The 23,453-nt window shown below is 38.2% G+C and overlaps 1 protein-coding gene across 1 annotated transcript in view; it reads left to right on the top strand.

Annotated features, from left to right (window-relative positions):
* GRID2 (glutamate receptor, ionotropic, delta 2) overlaps positions 1-23,453 on the top strand; it is a 388,655-nt gene that overhangs the window by 229,718 nt on the left and 135,484 nt on the right. The window contains exon 6 of the mRNA XM_014546041.1: positions 3,306-3,472. Within this exon, the coding sequence (XP_014401527.1) occupies positions 3,306-3,472 (167 nt within the window). The remainder of the gene's footprint in view (positions 1-3,305; positions 3,473-23,453) is intronic.

Here is a 23,453-nt window from a genome sequence, read left to right as displayed (position 1 = left end):
TGGCCAGATTATTATGACCAGCCAGATTATTATGACCACCCCATCAGTACTTCATTGACACTTCCAAAAATACTGAATATTGAAAACTTCCTAAGCAAGTACTCTCAAGGTTTTATTATTATTATTATTTGCATAACTAATTCACTGTATTGTACTGGTGGGGTGGTCATAATAATCTGGCCGGTCATAATAATCTGACCACTCAGAATATATTCTATTATATATTTCCTTTATCCATCCACCCATTAATAGACATTTAGGTTGTTTTCATATCTTGGCTCTTGTGAATAGTGTTGTGATGAATATGGGAGTGCAGATATCTCTTTGAGATACTGAATTCATTTCTTTTGGATATATTCCCAGCACTGGGATTGTTGGATCATTTGGTAATTCTATTTTTAATTTTTTGAGTAATCTCCATAACAATTGCACAATTTACATTCCCTCCAATAATGTGCAAAGGTTCCCTTTTCTCCACATTTTCACCAATACTGATGTATTTTTAATAATAGCCACTCTGACAGATGTAAAATGATATCTCATTGTAATTTCATTGGGATTTATTTCCCTGATGTTGAGTATCTTTTTGTATATCTATGACCTTTTGTATGTCTTCTTTAACTAATGTATTTTTTTCCTTTTAAAATACAGTTATTTAGCTTTTTTGCTATTTAGTTTTAGGTGTTCCTTATATATTTTGGATATTAAATCGTTTTCAGATTTAGGGTTTGCAATATTTCCCCATTCCATATCTTGCTTTTCTACTCTGTTTAGTATTTCATTTGCTGTGCAGAAGGTTTTTAACTTGATGTAATCTCATTGGTTTATTTTTGCTTTTGTTGCCTGTGATTTTTGTTGTGTCATATTCAAAAATCATTGTTCAGACCAATGTCAAGTCAATTTTCCTATGTTTCCTATGTATTCTTCTAGGGGTTTTATGGTTTCAAGTCTTACATTTAAGTTTTTAATCAATTTTGAGTTGATTTCTGTATATGTTGTGAAATATGGGTTCAATTTAATTCTTCTGCATGTGGGATATCCAGTTTTCCCAACACCATTTATTGAAGAAGCATTTCTTTTCCCATTGTATGTCCTTGGCAAATTTGTAGAAGATCAGTTGAACATTAAAGCGTTAATCTATTTCTGGGATCTCTATTTTGGTCCGTTAATCTCTATGTCTGTTTTATGCCAATACTACTAGTATAGTTTTCTGATTTCTGTAGTTTTGTAACATATTTTGAAATCAGGTATCATTATGCCTCCAGCTTTGTTCTTCTTGTTCAGATTGCTTTGGCTATTTTGGACCTTTTGTGGTTACACATGAATTTTATAATTTTCTTTTTCTACTTCTGTAAGAAATGCCATTGAATTCTGATAGGGGTGGCATTGAATTTGTAGATCACTATGCACTGGGTGAACATTTTAACAATATTAATTGTTTCAAGCCATGAATACAAAATGTCTTTCCATTTACATGTCTTCTTTAGTTTCCTTCATCACTGTTTTGTAATTTTTGGGTTAAAAATCTTTTACCTCTTGATTAGGTGTCTTCCTAAATACTTTATTCTTTTTAATGCTCTCATAAATGGGATTTTTTCAAATTTCCTTTTTGTATAGTTCATTGTTTACATATAGAAATGCTATTGATTTTTGTATGTTGCAACTTTACTGGATTTATTTAACTTTTTTCGTTTATTCCTTAGAATTTTCTACATGTATGATCATGTCACCTGCAAACAGAGATAATTCCACTTCCTCCTTTCTTATTTGGATCCTCCTTTTTCTTACCTAATTGTCCTGGCTAGCACTTGCATGACCATTTTGAATAGCAGTAGTGGCAGGGACATCCTTGCCTTATACCTTTACAGATCTGGAGCCAAGTCCACAGTGGGACAGGGCTGCTTACGGGACTGCCTCCAGGACCACAGTTGTCAGCCAACCATGGGCCTGCCTTCTCAAAGCATTCTTCCTCAGTCCTGGACTCCACCAGGGTTTCACAACTTGGACCCCAAGGCTCATAAGGGCACTTTTATTCATGGATTGCCGTCATATTGTTGTTTCTGTGCGGGACTAAATCTGGGGATCTCCTAATCCCCTGTCTTGCTGACATCACTTCAACTATCTGTATTTATATTTATTTTTATTTTTTCCTAATCAGATATACCAGGAAATTACTTTCCTTTCAAGAAACAAATGGATTTATTTATATAATTATTCTGTTTATTTAATGAGCTTATTAATTTTTATATTTATATATAATAATTTTCTAAATAAACTTTAAGATTAGCGAAGGGGAAGGGACAGGAAGAGATTAACTAAAGAATTTATATGCATGGACACAGACAATAGTGTGGTGAAGGCCTGTGGGTGGCGGGAGGGTGGTGGTGGTGGTGGTGGTGGTATAGGATGGAGGGGATCAATGGGGAGAAAAGGGGGACATCTGCAATACTTCCAACAATAAAGATAGTTTTTTTAAAAAAAAAAAGAGAGAGAGATTTTTTTACATTTTATAAATTTACAACCCAGGCAATGAATGATTACTGAGAGAAAAATATATAAGCACTAAAAGATATTATAAACAAACCAGAATAAAGTTGTGCTTCCTAAATGATGATAGAGAAGGCTGTATAATTATTTTTTTCTCATTGCAATGCCCACCTAGGGGGTTTCTTCTAAATCCAGCTGCAAGACTGTTATAAACCATTCTCTGCAAAGGATTAATTCAGGACATAGGAAAGGAAATATATCTTGCCAGCAGGGCAGTGTTGATGATTTCTCTTTAGTGTAAGTTGTACATGCAGCATTCATTTAGAATATAGGTCACTTGCAAGGAGATGATCCCCATATTTGGTGTGAGCAAAGCCTACTTGGCTTAGAAACCTAATAACCAAAAGAAGCCAAGATCTCTTGTAACAGCTCTAAAAGCATAACTTCCAGGGTCACCAGAGAAACAAGCCCAATTACAAGAATTGCTGCATTCCAAGAAGCTCAAAGACATGGCTTCCTTTCATGTGTTTATTGTTCTCCCTGTCCAGGTGACATTTACTACACAGGGGTCATTTTACTAGAAGCTGTGTTGCCTGGGAAACATAGTTAACATTCTAATTGTATCAAGCTTCCAGGAGAACAGAGCTATAAATTAACCAAAAGCCAAATTCTCATTCCGAATAGGTGCTTAGAAATATGGGACCTATTATTTTTTGCACAATTAAATAGGTACTAATGCAATTTTTTGTCCTGTCTTTATAACTTAGTATTCCTACCTTAAATCCTATTTTCTTCTTTTGTTCTCCATGTTATTACAGGTAAAATATGGAAACTATGCTTTTGTGTGGGATGCAGCTGTATTGGAGTATGTAGCTATCAATGACCCGGATTGCTCCTTTTATACCATTGGGAACACTGTTGCTGATCGGGGATATGGAATTGCATTGCAGCATGGCAGTCCTTACCGGGATGTGTTCTCACAAAGGTAAGGTTTGTGTGTGATCTAAATAAAAAGAGAGGAAATATAGAAAAAAAATTCACTTGGTTATCCTATTTAGTTTATTGTATTTTGTTTCCTTTGTTTGAAAAAGCATAATAAATAGCAACAAAAAAGGTAGTTATATGACATTCATTTCCTAAAACATGTACTGAAGTATTGTTTCTCTCATAAAAAGGGGAAATATAACTGCACATAACTGGTTTTACTCTCAAAAAAATCTATATATATAAAAGTCTAAGCGACCATTACAACCAGATGACCGGCCAGTAGCTATGATGCACACTGACCACCAGGGGGCAGATGATCAATATTATCGGCCCTGATTGCCAGCCTGGCCAAGGAACCCCACCCATGCATGAATTTGTGCACTGGGCCTCTAGTTGTTATATAAAAGAAAATACCATTTTAATAATTTTTTAGAATTTAATTGAGCAATTTAGTGTGTGTGAATTTTTACAGACTAAGTGTCATAGTTAGCAAAATTGATTTATTTCTAAGAACACCATATAATAACATAAATTTCAGGACCAAGTTAAAGTTCTGATATACTAAAGCACATAATGGCAAGGATATTCCCATCTGAATTTATAAAAAAATATTACAGTCCATCACTTCGTGTCAAAAAGTATAAGAGACTTCTTCATGCAATTAAGGAAACAAGTTAATAAAAAATTACACCCACCCCTTGGAACTGGAGAGCATTATGCTAAGTGAAATAAGCCAGTCGGAGAAAGGTAAATATCACATGATCTCACTCATATGTGGGATATAATGATCAACATAAACTGATGAACAAAAATAGATCCAGAGACAAATGGCAGGGGAAGTGGGGGGGGTTAGAGAGCAACCAAAGGACTTGTATGCATGCATATTAGCATAACCAATGGACACAGACACTGGGGAGGGGGGACTTGCCTGGGGTGGGAATGGCTGGGGGGGAGGGTCAATCCGGGAAAAGGGAGACATATGTAAAACTTTAGGCAATAAATTAAAAAAAAAAAACTATTGTGGAAGGTAAATATGCAAAAATTAAAAATGAATTATAATGCATTGCAAAATTTTAAGTGAGTTTCTTTGTATATCATCAAATAAGGGCATTCTTTTATTTTGGGAAGCTACATTCTTCTGGAACTTTATAAAGAGTGCTCCCTTAAAAAAAATTATACCCATCCTTAAATCAGAATTTTCTATTATATGTTGTTTAGTAAAGAAGATTTTGAATGTATATGTAATATTAACAATACAGTGGGGCCTTGACTTATGAGTGTCCCGACTAAGGAGTTTTTTGAGATACCAGCTGTCTCTTGGCCGATTTTTTGCATTGAGTTGACAGAGTAATTTGAGTTAACGAGCTCCTTAACGAGCTCGGTCTCGGAACGAATTAAACTGGTAAGTCAAGGCCCCACTGTATATATGAGAGACTTGGGCCTGAAAGATGACTGCATTCCATTCTACCAGCTACAAACAAGCTTGGACCTAAGAGAGAATAGTAATATCTTTCAGGTAGAGGTATATTCCATTGACACTGATAGTGCACTTTGTTAATTTTCTAGTATCCTTCTACATATTTTCTAAAAGCAAATGCCAGACCAAGAGGGCAGTTCCAGGTAGAATTAATGCCTCAAATTTCAAACTATTTGAGTTGTATTCCTCCAAATTTTAGGATAACAAAAAGCTAGGTGTTTTATGTTATAAAAAATTTAAAAGTAAGTCTGAATTATGTTATATCTCTTCCATTTGCTAACTGAAAATCTAGGCCTCTCTCCTTTTCTGCAAAATAGGAAGTTAGATGAACTTTAAGGTCCTGTGTTAATCAGCTTTTCTGTGTAGTAAACCACCCCAAGTATCAGTGAACTGAAAGATGTTATTTCTCAGCTATGAAACATAAGGGCTGTAACTTGGTAAGTTGTGCTGTAAGTTGTGGGTCTGCTCTCTGCAGCTTCTTCTTCCAGGGCCCAGGCTGGAGTAGCAGCCCTAGCTGGGGCACGCTGCTTCATTGCAAGACCAATTGAAAGGAGGCTGATAGAAACCTGTGGTGCCCCTTGTGCTTCTTGCATGGATGTGGCATATGTCACATCTGCCAACAGACCACTAACTGAAAAGTCTCAAGACCAAGCCCAAAAATCACTGGGATGGATACATGTACCCCACATAAAGGGAAGATGGGAATAAATAACTATGAACAATAATATACTCTACCAGTGGTCCATTCTGGTTCTTAAAAATTCTAAGTATAAGACAAAAATGAAATCATATTTTATAGTAAAGTAAAATGTTAAGATGTAGATAATAATTAATCTAAGTACATTTATTGATTAGTAGATTCTAAGAGGAAATGAATTGGAAAATCAGTTATATCTTAGGGAATTTATCTGCAAGATATTTGCAGTCTAGTTGGAGATGAGACCCATGCATATAAAACAATGACATTTATATACAGTATTGGAATTGCTTATTATGTTGTGTTAAATTGTGTAGTTTGAGATATTGAAAGATGTGACTATCATAGAGAATAGTTAATCAAAGGAAGTTCTTCAGAGGAGGCAAGCCTTGAACTTGACCTTGAAGGGTTAGTAGAGAATACTTAGGCTGAAAGAAAAAATAGATAATACTTGGAGAAACAATGAAAAAAAAATAGAAGTGGGAGACAACAGAATGTGTTGGGGAACAATAAGGACATCAAGTTAATTTGAAAGGAAATTTGAAGTTTAGAAATCATATTGTAGGTCACAAGTAGCTACAAGAACGTATGTCTAGTTCTGGAACCCAGAAGTAAGCTGAGGAAAATGGCATTTAAGGGAAGTTTGATAAGAAGGATGTATTCAAATAGGCATATATAAGAACAAACCCAAAGACGAGATAACAAAGGCCTGTTCTACACTATAAATGAGGAGGAAGAACAAATACAAGAGAAGCTTCTAAGCAACGAAGCACACATTGTTTTCATGTATTTAGAACTGAGGATGGAAAGCATAATAGAATGAAAGGCGATACCAACGTTTTACAGTAAGACCACAGAAAGGTTTGCAGCGGTTCTCAACCTGTGGGTCACGACCCCTTTGGGGGTCGAACGACCCTTTCACAGGGGTCGCCTAAGACCATCGGAAAACACATATATAATTGCATATTGTTTTTGTGATTAATCACTATGCTTTAATTATGTTCAATTTGTAACAATGAAATTGGGGGTCACCACAATATGAGGAACTGTATTAAAGGGTCGCGGCATTAGGAAGGTTGAGAACCACTGGTTTAGTGGATCCTAACATGAACCAGGTGGTAGCGAAAAAGGAAAAATCCCTTAATAGTGGTTAATGGCTTTTTATTCACTACAAATATGTGGGGGGGGGTTTTCCAGACCCAATTATTTGATCTTTTATGCAAAAAAATAAAAAAGTGAAACCAATAAAATCAATATACAAACATAATAGCAATTTAAGAACTGTTCAATAAATTACATCAAGTGTTCCATCTATTATTATCCCTGTGGTGGTTGACCTAACAGAGATTTTAATTCTGAGCAAATGTACTCCAGGGAAATGCTGAAAAATAATATGAATTGTTAGGCATTATTTTTCCTTTGTTTGATTTGCATTTATGGATGTTGGCAATTTAAATTGTCCCTTTCTGGGGAGTTCCTTGCTAATGACACTCTATGTCTTGGTTCCCTGTACATCTGGAAAAAGAGAGACCCAGGAAAGAAATATCTGGCAATCATGGATGTGCCAACTCTTCTCTTCCACACATGTGCCACCTTAATCTATCACCCAAACTCTTCCTGAGTTCAGAAAATATCTACCTTCATTCCCTTTTGCTATAACCATTAAAGAAATAGATATTTTTTAATAACTGATTTAAAAAATTACAAAGACCATCAAATTTAACCATTGCAGTACAATCTAGAAATTATTATAAACAGCTACGATTCACCAGCTTATTCTGGGCCATTAATTAAATTAGATTACTGGTTGCTGTTGTGATTATTTTCTGTGAAAATAACAGTATTCAGGGTGATTTTCAATGTTTTTATTGATTTTTAATTAGAAAGGAAGGGAGAGACACAGAGAGAGAAACATCAATGAGAGAAACACATGGATCAGCTGCCTTTGGCATGCCCCCTACTTGGGATTGAACTCACAACCCGGGCATGTGCCCTGACTGGGAATTGAATCCAGGATCTCTTGAGCCACGGGACAATGCTCAATTCACTGAGCCACACTGGCCGGTCTTCAGGATGATTTTTAAAAACTTTTTTTAAATTCTCACCTGAGGACATATAGTTATGGGTTTATTTCTGGTCTCTCTATTCTGTTCCCTTGATCTATATGTCTGTTTTTATACCAGTATGTACTGTTTTGATTACCATAGCCTTATATAGTTTGGTACCTCCAATATTGTTCTTCTTTTTCAAGATTGCTGTGGCTGTGTAGGGTGTTTTGTGGTTTTATAGAATTATTTTTTCTAGTTCCCTGAAAAATGCCATTGGTATTTTGATAGGGTTTGTATGGAATCCGCAGATTGCTTTGGGTAGTGTGGACATTTTAACAATGCTCTCATTCTTCCTATTCACGAGCACAGTATATCTCTCCATTGATTTCTCTTTTCTTCAGTTTCTTTCTTCAACATCTTAAAGTTTTCCGAGTGCAGGTCTTTTACCTCAATTCATCAAATGTTTTATGTAGCCCTTATCTTATGATAGTTCTTAGTATAAAAATGCTATTTCATCAAAAGTTTCATTAAATACATTTAAGAATAGAAGATAACTAAATTATTCAGAGTAAAATTATTATTCTGTTGATAACATTGACTTCACTGTTGATCTTGTAATCTTAGCTATTCATAAGGCTAAAAAGGTGACAAAAAATATTTCTTGAGCTTTTAGTGTGAGCTCACCTCTGTTCTCAGATTTTAGTGGGTGTCAAGGAATAATTAATGCATGGGTCTAATTTTATACTTCATCTATAAGAGTCCCTTTTTGCCTATTGGTTTTTATTCCTAAACTTTGGGAATAGAACCACCTAGTGGCACAGAAACAAGGACATTTTTCAAACCTCATAGAGAATGATTTTGTTGGATTCATGATAGTGACACAGATGCATAAACAATATATCAACCTAATCACTGAGTTACAAAATTTTTAAATAGATTTTAATTCCCTTTTTATTGAAGATGAAACTAGCCCAAAGGAGTAAATGACTTGCTCAGAACCACAAAAAAACGGGAAAAATGTCAAGATTTCTAATTTTATGTTCAGTTTTCTAGTCATCATGTACTCTGTCTCCCTTTGTCTTCCTCTTAAAAGCATATACGAATACTATCAAACATACTACACCATGCTTTCTGTGTGTCAGACTCTGTGTTTTTTTTATTTTTAATTTTATTTTTCCCATCACCATTTATCCCCTCTCTGCCCTCTTCCCCTGCCACCCATCACCCTCCACCCCAACAATCACCATACTTTTGTCCATGTCCATGTCCATGAGTTCTCTCTCTCTCTCTCTCTCTCTCTCTCTATCTCTCTCTTTAATTTTTTGCTCAATCCCTCCATCCTCTGCACCCCCACACCCTCGAGCTGTCTGCCTGCTCTCTATCTATGAGTCTGTCTCTATTTTGCTTGGTAGTTCAGTTTGTTCATGAAATTCCACATATGAGTGAAATCATATGGTACTTGTCTTTGACTAGCTAATTCACTTAGCATAATGTTCTCTAGGTCCATCTATGCTGTTGCAAAGAGTAAAATTTTTTCTTCCTTTTTACGGTAGAGTAGTATTCTATTGTGTAAATGTACCACAGCGTTTTTATCCACTCAGCTACTGATGGACACTTCAGCTGCTTTCACATCTTGGCCATTGTAAATAATGCTGCATATACTCTTTTGAATTACTGTTTTGGGCTTGTTCAGATAAATTGCCAGAAGAGGAATCACTGGGTTATAAGGCAGTTCCATTTTTAATTTTTTGAGGTAACTCCATACTGATTTCCACAGTGGCTGTACCAGTCTGTACTCCACGCTGCAGTGCATGAGGGTTCCCTTTCCTCCACATCCTCACCAACACTTGTTTGTTGAGTTATTGATAATAGCCATTCTGACAAGTGTGAGGTGCTTCTCTGAAGAGGACATACCAATGGCTAATAGACATTTGAAAGGATTCTCAACATCACTAATCATCAGAGAATTGCAGACTCTGAGTTCTTAAATGTGGCAAACTATAATATAAGTACTGTTATTATCCACATTTTCTAGATGCAGAAATTGAAACATAATGAGATCAAGTAATTTGTCCAATTTCACAAAGCTATTGAGCAGTAGTGCTAAGATTCAAGTCCTGTCTGGCTCCAAAAATTGATAAGCAGTGTTTCAAAGAGGTTCTCTCTCTCTCTCTCTCTCTCTCTCTCTCTCTCTCAAAAGAATTAATAACAATCCTTGATTTATTATCTATTTTCATTATTCAAAAAGTAGCCATAAGTGGCTATTTTTATTTGCTTAATTAGTTTTAAATTACTTGGAAATAGTCTATTTTTCCTCGTGCCCTGTTAACTCTTAGAATATCTAATGTTTAGTTTGTATTTTTACTTGGATTCAAAACAGAACATTAGATCTCTTTACCTCCCCCTATTTGAATTCTTCTTACAATTTACCTCTTGGGTCCTGCCTCATGTTGACAACTCCTTGAGTAAAGGCATACATTTGTTTATCCTCAGTGCTACCTTCATGCTCGCATAGAGTGAGTATTCAGTAAATATTTGATGAATGAATTAAAAAATCTACCTAACTCTGTAGTCAAAGATTATTATATTTACTTATAATCAAATAAATTAAATACCAAACTTTGTGCCTGCTTAATATTTTAAAAGTCTTCTATTTTCTCTTATCATAACTTTTTTTATTTCTTGCTTTCTTCAATTTTTCATACAGTCAGTAATAAAAACTGACAAGAAAAGAAAACAAACGTACCACACATCTACCTTTCTTCCCAGCTCCCTGCTGTAATAAGTTTTATACTTTTATTCTCACAAGGAAGGTGGAAAATAATTTTTTAACTTGAAAGCATAGAACCATAATCTTTTTATCCCCCAAACCAGAATGAGATACTTTCCAAGTGCTTGTTTCCCTTTTCAGTAAGAGGAAAAAATCAGCCTCCACCAATGGCCCAGTTAACAGCTCCAAAATCAATTAACATGAGGAAATCAAAGAAAACAGTCGTGGTGTATTTGAAAGGACAATAAGAAGGAACAACTTGACAGGAGAGAATATTGACAGGGGATGTAGGTAGAGGCACTAAAATTGAATGTGTTATACCAGGGTCTTGATAGCTACTATTTATTAATCACCTACTACACTAAACACTTTATATATTTCATATAATGTTTGCCATTATATGGCAAACTGAGACTCAGGGTTAACTATATTACCAGAGTCACAACTAATGAAAAAGGGAGCTAGTACTCAAACCCAGGTTGGAGCTCATGGCCTCACTCTGGACCCCACACTAGCTCTGTGGGGCTCTGAGAAGATTATCTGGACAGAGTTGCATTTCAGGAGTCCAAGGTTTTGGGTTAGACACAGAGAGAGCTTAACTGAGGTAAGCCATTTGCACGGCTGTTGTAATACTCCACCTGTGAAGCAGTGAGAATATTCTCAATGAAAATGAGAGAAAAGATTAGGAAAAAACATACGTTTGAAGAGGACTAGGCAGGACTTGGTAGAAACCAGGGGAGTGCATACAGTCCAGGAACCTGCAAGGGCAAGGATGTCAGATTCAAATGGCCACAAATAGTTCCCTCTTTTCTTTCAACTCTATTATTTTTCATTCTGGGTCATCTACTACAACCTTTGCATCAGCTCAATTTTATCTCCAGGGAAAACCAACTGGAAAGAAATTTCTAGGAAAACAATGATTTTAAAATAGCAATGTGATCATTCACTACCCAGTAGATATTTATTTCAAACAATCTTCTAATTTTTGCTTCATTGTGGCTCAAATTACATTCACATATCCCTAGTAGTATTGTTCTTCTCTCTCACACATCAAATAGTATTATTTTTAAATTATATGTGCATATATGTATATATATATATGTTTGTGTACACATATGTAGTATATATACTAGTAGTATATATACTACTAAAACCAATTGGTTTTATCTCATCCACATTTTCTGTTCTAGATCACAAAAACAAGATAGTTTAGATGGGCATGTTTATATAAAGCAAGAAAGGAAAATGTTTCAGGATTCACAAAACAAAAGAAAGAGAGAGGACATTGAAAGTTCACTTTCAAAGAGAAATAGGAGTAGAATAAAGTAATATATATTTATGTACATCTTTTTATTTAAAATAGTAATATATATTTTAACCTATAAAGTATTAAAGGAAATTAATTTCTTATCTATATATATAAAAGGCTAATATGCAAAGTATCCCCTCGGGATTCGACCAGCAGACCGGGAGTTTGATTGCTCACTATGATGTGCACTGACCACCAGGGGTTGGCACGGAATGAAGGAAGGCCCCAGCCAGCAGCCTGCGGGCAGGGAAGGAAGGCCTGGCTGGCAGCCAGAAGGCCCCAATCAGCCCTGATCACTGGCCAGGTCTGGTGACCCTACCCATGCACAAATTTTGTGCACTGGGACCCTAGTATATAATATACAGGTTGAGGCAAAACTAGGCTTATAGTTGTAAGTATGCAAAAAACAGTTTTTGTATTATTATTTATTATTGTATTATTTTCACTAGAGGCCCAGTGCATGAAATTCGTGCACAGGGGGTGATCCCCCTTAGCCCAGCCTGCACCCTCTCCAATCCAGGACCCCTCAGGGGATGTCCGGTTGCTGGTTTAGGCCCAATCCGGGGGATCGGGCCTAACTCAGCAATCAAACATTCCTCTCACAATCCTCTCCGGAACCACTGGCTCCTAACTGCTCACCTGCCTGTCTGCCTGATCGCCCCTAACTGCCCCCCCTGCTGGCCTGGTCACTCCCAACTACCCCCCTTGCCAGCCTAGTTGCCCCCATCCTCCCCAACCCCGCTGGCCTGGTTGCCCCTTACTGCCCCCCCCTGCCGACCTGGTTGCCCCACGCAGCCTGCTGTTCAGTCGTTTGGTTGTCCCTCACTAACCCCCTGCTGTCCTGGTTGCCCCACACACCCTGCTGTTCGGTCGTCCATCTGATAGTTTAGGTTGTGGACGGCCCCTGGCTTTTTATATATTACTAGAGGCCCAGTGCACAAAAATTTGTGCACTCGGGGGGGAGGTCCCTCTGCCCGGCCTGTGCCCTCTCGCAGTCTGGGACCCCTCAGGACCCCTAACTGCCCCCCTGCTGGCCTGGTCGCCCCTCACTGCCCCCCCTGCCAGCCTAGTCGCCCCCAACTTCCCCCACTGCAAGCCTGGTCACCCCACACAGCCTGCTGCTCAGTCATTTGGTCGCCCCTCACTAAGCCCCCTACCGGCCTGGTCACCCCACACAGCCTGTTCGGTCGTCCATTCCGTTGCAATGGTCACTGAGGGCTTTTATATATAGAGATATGGATAATTATAAACCTACTTTTGCCCCACCCTGTATGTATCTATATATATAAAAGCCTAAGCGAATATCTGGTTGATCAATCACTATGACGTGCACTGACCACCAGGGGGCAGATGCTCAATGCAGGAGCTGCCCCCTGGTGGTCGGTGGGCTCCCACAGCCAACTTCCTGAGGCCCCTCTCCCCGGCCGGCTGGCCCCGATTGTCCCAGATCGCCAGCCAGGTCGACGAACCCCACCTGTGCACTAATTCGTGCATTGGGCCTCTAGTATTAAATAAGGATTAGGCTCTAGAAAACTTTGAAAGGAATGTACTATTCCTATGTCAGATCAACCCCCTTTTAAAACACCTGTTTTAAACATAGAATGTTGAATTCGGGAACTTCAACAAAAGAGGAAAATGAGGTAGCTCATTTGTTAGTCTTTTTTTCTCTGTTTCATGAATCCTCATGGAGATATTTTTATGACTAAGATCCTGTGAGCTTTACCCACCACCCTGACTTCTTATTCTAGTGGAGACACTAAGAAATTTACATTTGGTTCAGTGTTTGGTCTAAACAAATGGGAGTATAAGTACAGTTGATGGTATGCCCAGTGTGTAAGTATTTCAAAAATATTTATCATAATGTCTCTGTATAATTTGAGATTGGTTTTATGAATCTTGCAAAGCAGTAGCCAAATTTTAAGAAAATTACAAGCCTTAACTCTCAAGAAGCATGCAGCATTCTCACTCTGAATACAAGCCCAGCCATCAGACAGTGCAATCCCACTGAGTAGATTTTGAAGTGTTACAAGATTCTGTTTTCTTTATACTTACATTGTATAGTATTTTAGGAACACTTCATCCGGGGTATAAGAACACCCTTTATAAACAAGCATCTTTATTAGACTCTTCTGAGGAAAGTGCTGAGGTACTGGGAAGATAAATGACGAGTTGAGGTGCAAAGCAGTATTTCAGCTGGATAATGAGCCCACGACATTGGACCAAGCTGCTTTGCAAGAAGTCAGTCTGATCAGCCTTTCTTAAAATAAAATTTGTGTTGTTGCTAGATCGCAGTAAGTATTGTGGCATTCAAAGAGCAGTTGTTTTACAAAAGGCAAAGGTATTATAATGGCATATGTTAGGTGTGACTAAAGGGTGTTTTTAACAAACATTTCAAAATTTAAAACTATATTTTTGCACTTAAAGGTACATATGCACTCACATGTGTGTGAACACACACACACACACACACACACATGCACACACATACTCCAGAGTCTAAGGCTCTTTCAAAACACTTATATTTCCTCATATTTACATCACATTTTTCTATCTAAAGCATCCATTTTACTCCCCAGACTTAGCCCCAAGACATTTTTTACTGTTTTAAAAATTCAATCTCTTTTCAAAGGGAATATTTGATGCCATTGAGGATAATTAAAGAATGTGCTACTCTTTCATAGGCCCTTTAAATATTGCAAGCATGGTAACATGCAAATAAGCACATGTGCTTCCATGATAATTATGTTGATAGAAGAAATAAATGGACCATGAGACATGAATGAGACTTTGGCATGCATCTAGATGATTCTAATATACATGTGGGAAGCCCAGATGGGAAGTTGGGTGACCTGCCCAGAGTCTAACCCTTGGTCAGAAAGTGCCCTGGGGAGTCCAGGTGCCCAGTCCAGTGTTCTACTGCTATCCTTTCCTGCGAGTATTTTTTGTTAAAGAATCAGTGTTTTGCCCCTAAAATTTACTAGTAAAATAAATGTTTTCAGAAACCCACTTATATCTTACATAAAAGAGTCAGGAGTATCGATTAATAAATATGTTTAACAGAGTCACAAACATGACCAGAATACTCCTGTTTTAAAACTGTCATTACTTCATAGACATACAGAAAAAGTTGCACAAATGATAGCATGCTATGGATTGCATTCTCCCTAACTTATAGAGAAACTATACCATAGCCACTGAAGACTTACCATGTGCCAGATGCTATGATAATTATTTTAAGTCATTTAATCCTCATAATAATCTTGCAAGGTAAATACTATGATTAGCCTCATTCTCAGATGAGAAACTGAGTCACAGAAAAGATTAGCAGTTTTCAAAGGTCAGAATGCTAATAAATGGCAAAGCCAGGTTTGAACCCATCTGTCAAATACTGTATTTCCCTAGTCCCTACTCCCACAAGTCTAAGCACACGCACCAGTGTGTACCAGAATAGCAAGCATCCAAATTGGCTTTATGCCTGCTCAGGTAGCTGCCTTTTCTCATATTCATATGCTGATGGGAATTTTAGTTCATGTGAAATTCCGGTGACTTTCAGAAACTTAAAACAGCATGATAATAGTGAGAGCCCTCCTGTACAATGAGAGAGCAGAACCAATCAAAACTGAAGCCGCTGTGGATCTGCCAATCAGAAGTAAATAAAGTATTGAAAATTGAAAGCTGTGGAAGTCACTGCAATTATATTCCCTCTGTCTTTTCTTTTGCTACAAATAGCTTAAGACTGTATTTGCCCAAAACATAATCCTTCCTTCATGAAAGTTTTCATTCAACATGACTTTTCAATTGGTGGAATGCATAATTGCCTCTTCTCTATCTCATTGCATAGTTCCTTGAGCAGCTCAAAAATACTAACATCATAACTGTCTACTGACATGTAAATGCTTACTGATATGAAACAGAACCTACTGTTTCTAGAAGTAAACTATAGCTAAGATAAAAATAGAACATTTCCATATAGAGTAACATGTATGAGTCCATACAGCCCAGAATGATTAAGAGTAACAGAGGCACCAATGATTTTTTGTCTTGGTGAGCATAATTCCCTGCGTTAGCACCTGCTTCAAAAAGAGAAAGATGTACCTACAAGTGTGCATTCACTCTTTTCTTAATAATCTATTCTATGGAGCTATTTATGTTTGAAATACTATTAGTAACTATTAAAGATGATTGAAATTCAAAATGCTTTTATATTACATATTATTGGTCTCTAAAATGTATATAAAAATTTACCTTCAGTGATATGCTTACCAATGTACCATGTGGAGGCATGATGGAAGAAGCCAGGAGCCTAAAAAAACTTATGGTGGGCTTTTTGTTCTAATAAGGTTATCAATCTTTTTCCATAATTATGTTTTTGGCAGTGACATTTTTATTCTCATGATTTTTATCAATTTTGGAGGGGGGTTCTATTAATTAACCAAGATCTTTCTATTACTCCCTATCAAAGCCAGCGTGGCTCTTCTAGGCAGTCTCTCATATTCTTTGAGCTAATCAACATGAAATTTACTATTGTGAATTTCTTTCTTTCCCTGTTTCTTAGCAACTGCAGAAATTTCCCAAACAAATTACCTCTTAACCACAATATATTCAGTGAAGTAACACTGAATACTTCATTAGGTTGATGAGATAGAATAGACCAGACAAAAGCCCTGAGTGAATTTAGGACATGGGAGTCATTGAAGAATTTAGTAAAAACTAGCTATAAGCAGAAGTTTGCTCTTTGGTTGGTTTATATGCAATGAAAGAAACTATCAGGATGGTACTAATTAAGAAGCCAGCCATTGCTGTATTTATAATGTAAACTCCCAGAAGACAGGAATTTTTGTTGCTTTATTCAGAGATGTTTTCCAAGTATCGAGAAGAAAGCCTACCACATAATAGATCTTTGATGAATATTAATTGGATAATAGATGCAGAATCACTTAAGAAAAGTGAAAGACCTAAACTAAAGAAAAGGAAAGATACTGTAAAGGTAATAATATTGACCATCAACTGGAGACAGAGATGGAGGAAAGGGGAGCCAAATATCCTTAGCCTTGTGGTTTGGGAGACAAAGAAGTCATTCACAGAAAAGAAACCAGGAGAGGAAAGAGGTTTGAAAGCGCTAATTTTCATCAAGTCGTGTCCAGTTTGAGACACTGAGTTTGCATTTATATAGGGAAATGTAGAGCCTAGGCCAGACAATGCAGGGTGGAAACTTCAGAGAGAGGCTGGAACAATGGAAAAGGACTTAGGCAAACTCTCCATGAAGATAATGCAAGCCAGAGACATAGCTCATTTAAAAGGCATAGAGCCCAGCAGTGTTGCTCAGTGGTTGAGCATTGACCTATGACCCAGGAGGTCATGGTTCAATACCCTGGTTGATTGCTGGATCCCCAGTAGGGGGCATACAGGAAGCAGCAGCTGATCAAGGATTGTCTCTCATCATTGATGTTCCTATCTCTCTCTCCCTCTTCCTTCCTCTCTGAAATCAATAAAAATATATTTAACCTATAAAAGGCATAGAGACACCCTGGTTAGGTGGCTCAGTTGGTTGGAGCATTGTCCCATACACCAAAACCAAAAAAAGGTTTGCAGGTTCAATTCTCATTCAGGATACATTCCTAGGTTATGAGTTCGATACCCGGTCAGGGTGTGTATGGGAGGCAACTGATTGATGTTTCTCTCTCTCTTTCTTCCTATCTCTCTAAAATCAATAAGGACATATTCTCAGGTAAGGATTCAAATGGGGTGGGGGTGGGGTGCGGCACAGAGATAAAGAGAAAAAGGTTGAGGAAAAACTTTTTCAAATGTCCCTTTTTATTTCCTCTCCTTTCATTCCATAGTCACTAACCTAATTGAATCTCTTAGCCCACTGTGTCTGGGAACACAATTATCTTTTTCTCTCCAAACCTATTCAAATTTTATGCATTTTGTGGGTTCCAGCTCATGACCCTCACTCAGTGTGTCTTCCCTAGCACATTCAGCTCTTATTAAATCCTTTATTGTGTTTCTGTACCACTTTTTTTGTTAATTAATCATTTCTTGTGTTCGTAACTTGATATTTTAATCTTCATATTCAGTCCTGTATAGATTACTCCCACTCTATATTATCTCATTTAATTCTGGAAAAATGTCTTTGAGGGAAGGATTATTGTACCTATTTTATAGATTAAGAAAATGAGATTTAGAGATCATAAAGGAAAATACTTTGGTATTGAATATATAAACCTAAATTATACAAACCTAAGTTATAATGTCCTTTCGCATTTCCCTCAATTCCACTTGTTTAATTTCTTCCTCCTCATTAACCATGAGCTCTTCTTCAACAACCAATGTCACTTTTTCTAACTGCTCTATTGACCGTATCACACTTTTTTTTTTTTTAATCCTCGCCCCAGGATATGTTTTCCATTGATTTTCAGACAGAGTGGAAGAGAGGGAGGTAGGGAGAGAAAAAACAAACAAACATAGAAATGAGAGAAACATCGATCGATTGCCTCCTGAACACTCCCCAACTGGGTTTGGGGATTGAACCTGAAACTGAGGTACGTGTGCCCTTGACCGGGAATTGAACCGGAGACACTTTCGTCAGTAGGCCGACACTCTAACCACTGAGCAAAACCGGCCAGGGCATATTACACTATTTTTCAAATCCTTTTGTTGTGGTGGTTGTTCATTTTGTCTCTATACAATCCTTGTTAGTAATCAGCTGATTTTCTAACTTGATCTAGTGTCTCGAACAGTTCTTTGCCTACAGGGGACTTCACAAAATGGTATTAACTAGTATATTGGATAAAAATTTCAGGTTTTCACCTAAGCCTACCACCTACTTGCCCATTATCTTTATTCCAATAAAATATCACATTTGTTTTCTTTTACTAGCAAAATGATTCCTTGAAAGTAGAAACTTTGTCTCTTATAGTCACTAAATCTTATTTGGTTTCCATGGAGGGTGATGAAAAATTTAATGTTATTTAAAATAAGATATTTTTTTTTTGTTTAAAGAAACAAGTTTCCTACTCTATCTCCAAGACTACCTTCCTAGTGTTTTCCCCTGCATCACATCATAAAGCTGTAGGTCCCTTGTTGACTTAAAGTCACAGAACCATAGACTCTTGAAACTAAAAGAGTGGTAAGTTGTCATCTGTTTCACAGCCCTCTTTAGTCATGTTACTGTGAGGAAGCAAAGTCCCTGAGAGGAGCGCTAAATGGGCCATAGTTATATAGATTATCTGCCCAAGTTTGGATTACAGAAAACTCCAGATTTCCCTACAGTCCGTCATGTGTACTTACTTCTACCTCATAAACTAATAACTAAAATCCTAGTCCAGCTCCAACACTTTAAAATGATGTGTAACTTTTGAATCAGGCATGATGAGGACAAAAACAAAAAACAGAAGAGACAAAAAGGATCCCACAAGGTTCTGCTTACCCAGCCTCTCCCACCTCCCCCAGCTCCTCATGTGCACTCTCTTCTCCACTCCCTGAGGGCACTCCAAGGCACTGGCCTACTCCGTGTCTGCTTCCCTCTTGGGACCTTCACTCCTCATTGCTATTGACTCTGGCTAACTCAGCTTCCAGCCTCCCGTAATTAGCCTGCCCATAAGGTGAAATCCAGTCACTTTTATTGCCAATTTCCAATGCCTTTCCATAGATAGTACCAACTCTAAGGAGATGTTCACCACCCCATTGTGAAGTGAAATAAATAAATAAACAAACAAACACACAATGTAGTCAGGTGTTAACTAATGGAATTCAGTTTAAAGAGCTGTTTTTTATTCTGAGATTATATCCATCTTATATTCGTGGAAGTAAATGTTTTTTCATTTAGGAAATGAGCACAGATTTTTGTAATGTCCTTACATAATAAAATAAAAATTGAGCAACCTCCATCAAATCTCCTATATATTTTTTTCCTGAAATGTAAAAGACTTGGAATCATATATTTCTTACTCAAATTTACCATGGAGAGGTGGAGGCAGGTAGAAGGGACACAAAACGTAATACATGTGTAAGCAACTTGCTGTACCAGATTCTGTCTATTTCCTTTTTTAAGCAACTCAGTGCGTGATGAAGTGTGTGAGACAGTGGCATTTCTAAGCTGATGCTGCTGACTCTGCTTTCACATTCCTTACATTAAAAATAAATAAATAAATAAAGTCCTCTGGGATGGCTTATGCAGAACTCTATGTCCTACTTTAAGGCAAAGAACTTTTTTGACCTTCAGTGCATGTAAAAAAAAAAAAGTAAAAAATAAATGAGAAATGCATCCTGTTCAAAGAGAAGCTTTAAGAAAAAATCTTCAAGCAAAGCTTTTCTGTGGCATCATCAATTAAAATAAAAAGGCTAACAAACGGAAAGCTTTAAAAGGAGTTGTCCCTTGAAACCTTTTATATACATAATGCAAAAATAAAAAAAATCCCATCTGAGGCAAAGCCTTGTGGAGCCAGCTTACTGAATACAAAATGATTGGACTCTGTCTTATTCAGATGTGAAGGTGACCATTTGAGGTCTCAAATAGCCATTATGACCACCATCTGTAAAATAATTGCTCTGAAAACTGGCTACCTCTAGAATACACATTCTGCATAATCAAACAAAAGATGGTACGGAAGTCCCTTTAGGAAAGATTGAAATAATGGACCATTGGACATCACCTTGGGAGTTTCTCTCATCCTTTGCCAACACTGAAAATCCATCCTAACCCTGACAGTAGACAACCAGTTGATGTGTTCCCACAGGTTAGAATGTTCCTTTTCTTCTCCACCAGAATGGCCTGTGTGCACCGCAAGTGTTGCAGGCAGCACATAAGAATGGCAAGAGTCATTCCTTTGATACCACAGGATTTAAAATTCAGACCTGTGGAATTGCACAGGCAGAGTTCCAGAAGGATTAGGTCACCTGGTGGAGCTGATACCATGCACGGCAGATAGCGCCACAATGAAACACCCGGTGAAGAGCATTTTTAAATTCTTAAGCTTCCCTTTCTTCTGTATTTTTACTCTTGGAAATCCATGCAGCTGCTGTTAGGCAGGGCACGTGATGTGGGACCTTGCATTACCTCACTATCCCCATTGGTATGCCTATTTGATGCAGTCACACTACAGGGCTAATATGAAAAATAAGTTTAAAATGCAATAAAAAGTTTATAGTCAAACAATAAAAGAAAAATTTATATGGAAACCAATGGAATCAACCATACATAGCATGCTTAACATGTTTCAAGTTAATATAAGTTGATATGCAAAGGAAAGGGGGGAAAAAGAACCACACAAGCTAGCAATGCTTCATCCCACTCAACAAGTATTTAGTAACCCCCTACGATGTGCCAGACACTAAGCCAGGCAGAGGATTTACAGCCGTGAACTACACATAGTCCCAGCCCCAAAGCTGCTTACTCCCGAGGAGGAAAGGCAAACAAGTGAATGGGCTATTTTCTGGTCAGTGTGATATGTGTTCTGAGAACAGGGAATCGACAGAGAACTCAGGGGGAACATATCAAGAAGGCTTCCTAGTGGAATTGAACTGAACAGACAGACAATTTAAAGAAAATTGAACTTATTTGATGCTGTGGGCTGAATTATGTCTCTCAAAATCCACATGTTAAAGTCCCAACCCATAGTACCTCAGAATGTGACTGTATTTGGAAGTAGGATCTTTAAGAGGTAAATAAACTAAAATGAAGTTCTCAGAGTGGGCCATACTCAAATATGACCGGTATCTTTATAAGAAGGTTTAGTTAGGACACTGGCACGTTCAGAAGGAAAAACCAGGTAAAAACACGGGGAGAAGATGGCCTTCGACAAGCCAAGGAGAGAGGGGTCAGAAGAAACCAACCATTCTGACACCTTGATCTAGGACTTGTAGCCTCCAGAACTGTGAGACAGTAAGTGTCTGCTGTTTGAGTACCCAGTCTGTTGTTCTTTGTTACTGCAGCCCCAGCAAACTAATATAGTTGATGAAATGAAGTGCATTCTAAATAGAAGGGACAGGAGACTGAGTATGAATCAGGGACCAACAGCAAATGACCCAGGTCTATGTACCGGGGTGTGCAGGGGGACCCGGCCTCTTTCACCATGACCAGAAAGGCCTGATCCAAGAGTTCAAACTTGATCCTGAGGGTAAGAGGACAGCATCAGAGGTTTTTAACTGACATCTATACTAATAATAGCCTAGGGCCGTCACAACTGGACAGATGACCAGTAAGAGCAGAGGCAGCTGGGGCAGGGCCGAGTCTGACGTCTCTCTGCACTCCTGTGACAGGGGTCTGGTTCAAGTCCCAGATTGTGAGAGGGTGAATGAGAATGACATAGGCTAAGGGGCCAGCAGGGGGTTAGTGGGGGCGGGGGGGCGGGGGAGTCCATCTTGGATGAACAGGGAGGTGAGGCTGAGCAGAGGGCAGAGCCCTGGCCAGGAGGCCTGTGGTCTGGGTAAGGCAGCCATAGGAGGGATTAGTCCTGGGGATAACACGGGACTTTTGCGTTGTAAAAAGAATAGGGTGGAGGACAGCTTGGCTGGGATTTGCCCAGAGGCGGAAGACCAGGCAGGAGGCTCTGCCAATAACAGTGACAGCGGTCTGAGTTCCGGTCCCGATGCTGCTCCCCAGAGAACATTGGAGCTGGAAGGCACCTTCACAGCCACTCAATTCCCATTTCCTTTACAAGTAAGAAATCAAGGCTAAGGAGGCCCGGTTCAAGTGCAGGGGGTCCGCAGCAGGGGCGGGGGGCGGCAGACGCCTCTCCGCATGCTTGCACCCGGGGTCTGGTTCAAGTCCTGGATTGTGAGAGGGTGAGTGAGAATGACATAGGCTAAGGGGCCAGCAGGGGGTTAGTGGGGGTGGAGTCGCTCTTGGATGAGCAGGGAGGTGAGGCTGAGCAGAGGGCAGAGCCCTGCCCAGGAGGCCTGTGGCCTGGGTAAGGCTGCCATAGGAGGGATTAGTCCTGGGGAGGACACAGGACTTTGGCGTTGTAGAAAGAATAACTTCAGCCACTGAAGATCAAACGGTACACCCCAAATGCTTTTTCTTGGATGGTCCATGTGGTAGTGGAAAAACATACCTTTATAAAGTTTTAATACATTATATTAGAGGTCATGGTGGTACTGTTTTACCCACAGGGTCTACAGGAATTGCTGCAAGTTTACTTCTCAGTGGAAGAACCTTTCATGCCCAATATAAATTACCAATTCCATTAAATGAAACTTCAATTTCTAGACTCTATATAAAGAGTGAAGCTGCTTAAACCATTAAAAAGGCCAAACTCTCATTATTGATGAATGCACCATGGCATCCAGTCATGCTATAAACGCCATAAACAGATTACTAAGAGAAATTATAAATTTGAATGTTGCATTTGGTGGGAAAGTTCTTCTCAGGGGGGATTTTCGACAATGTCTCAGTATTGTGACACATGCTATGCGATCAGCCATAGTACAAATGAGTTTAAAGTACTGTAGTGTTTGGGGATGTTTCAGAAAGTTGTCTCTTAAAACAAATATAAGATCAGAGGATTATGCTTATAGTGAATGGTTAGTAAAACTTGGAGATAGCAAACTTGATAGCAGTTTTCATTTAGGAATAGATATTATTGAAATCTCCCATGAAATGATTTGTAACAGATCTATTATTGAAGCTACCTTTGGAAATACTATATCTATAGATAATATTAAAAATATATCTAAAC

The sequence above is a fragment of the Myotis brandtii genome, unplaced genomic scaffold (genome assembly GCF_000412655.1).
Source record: "Myotis brandtii unplaced genomic scaffold, ASM41265v1 scaffold427, whole genome shotgun sequence".
Taxonomy (NCBI): domain Eukaryota; kingdom Metazoa; phylum Chordata; class Mammalia; order Chiroptera; family Vespertilionidae; genus Myotis; species Myotis brandtii.
This window is presented reverse-complemented; position numbering and strand designations above follow the sequence as displayed.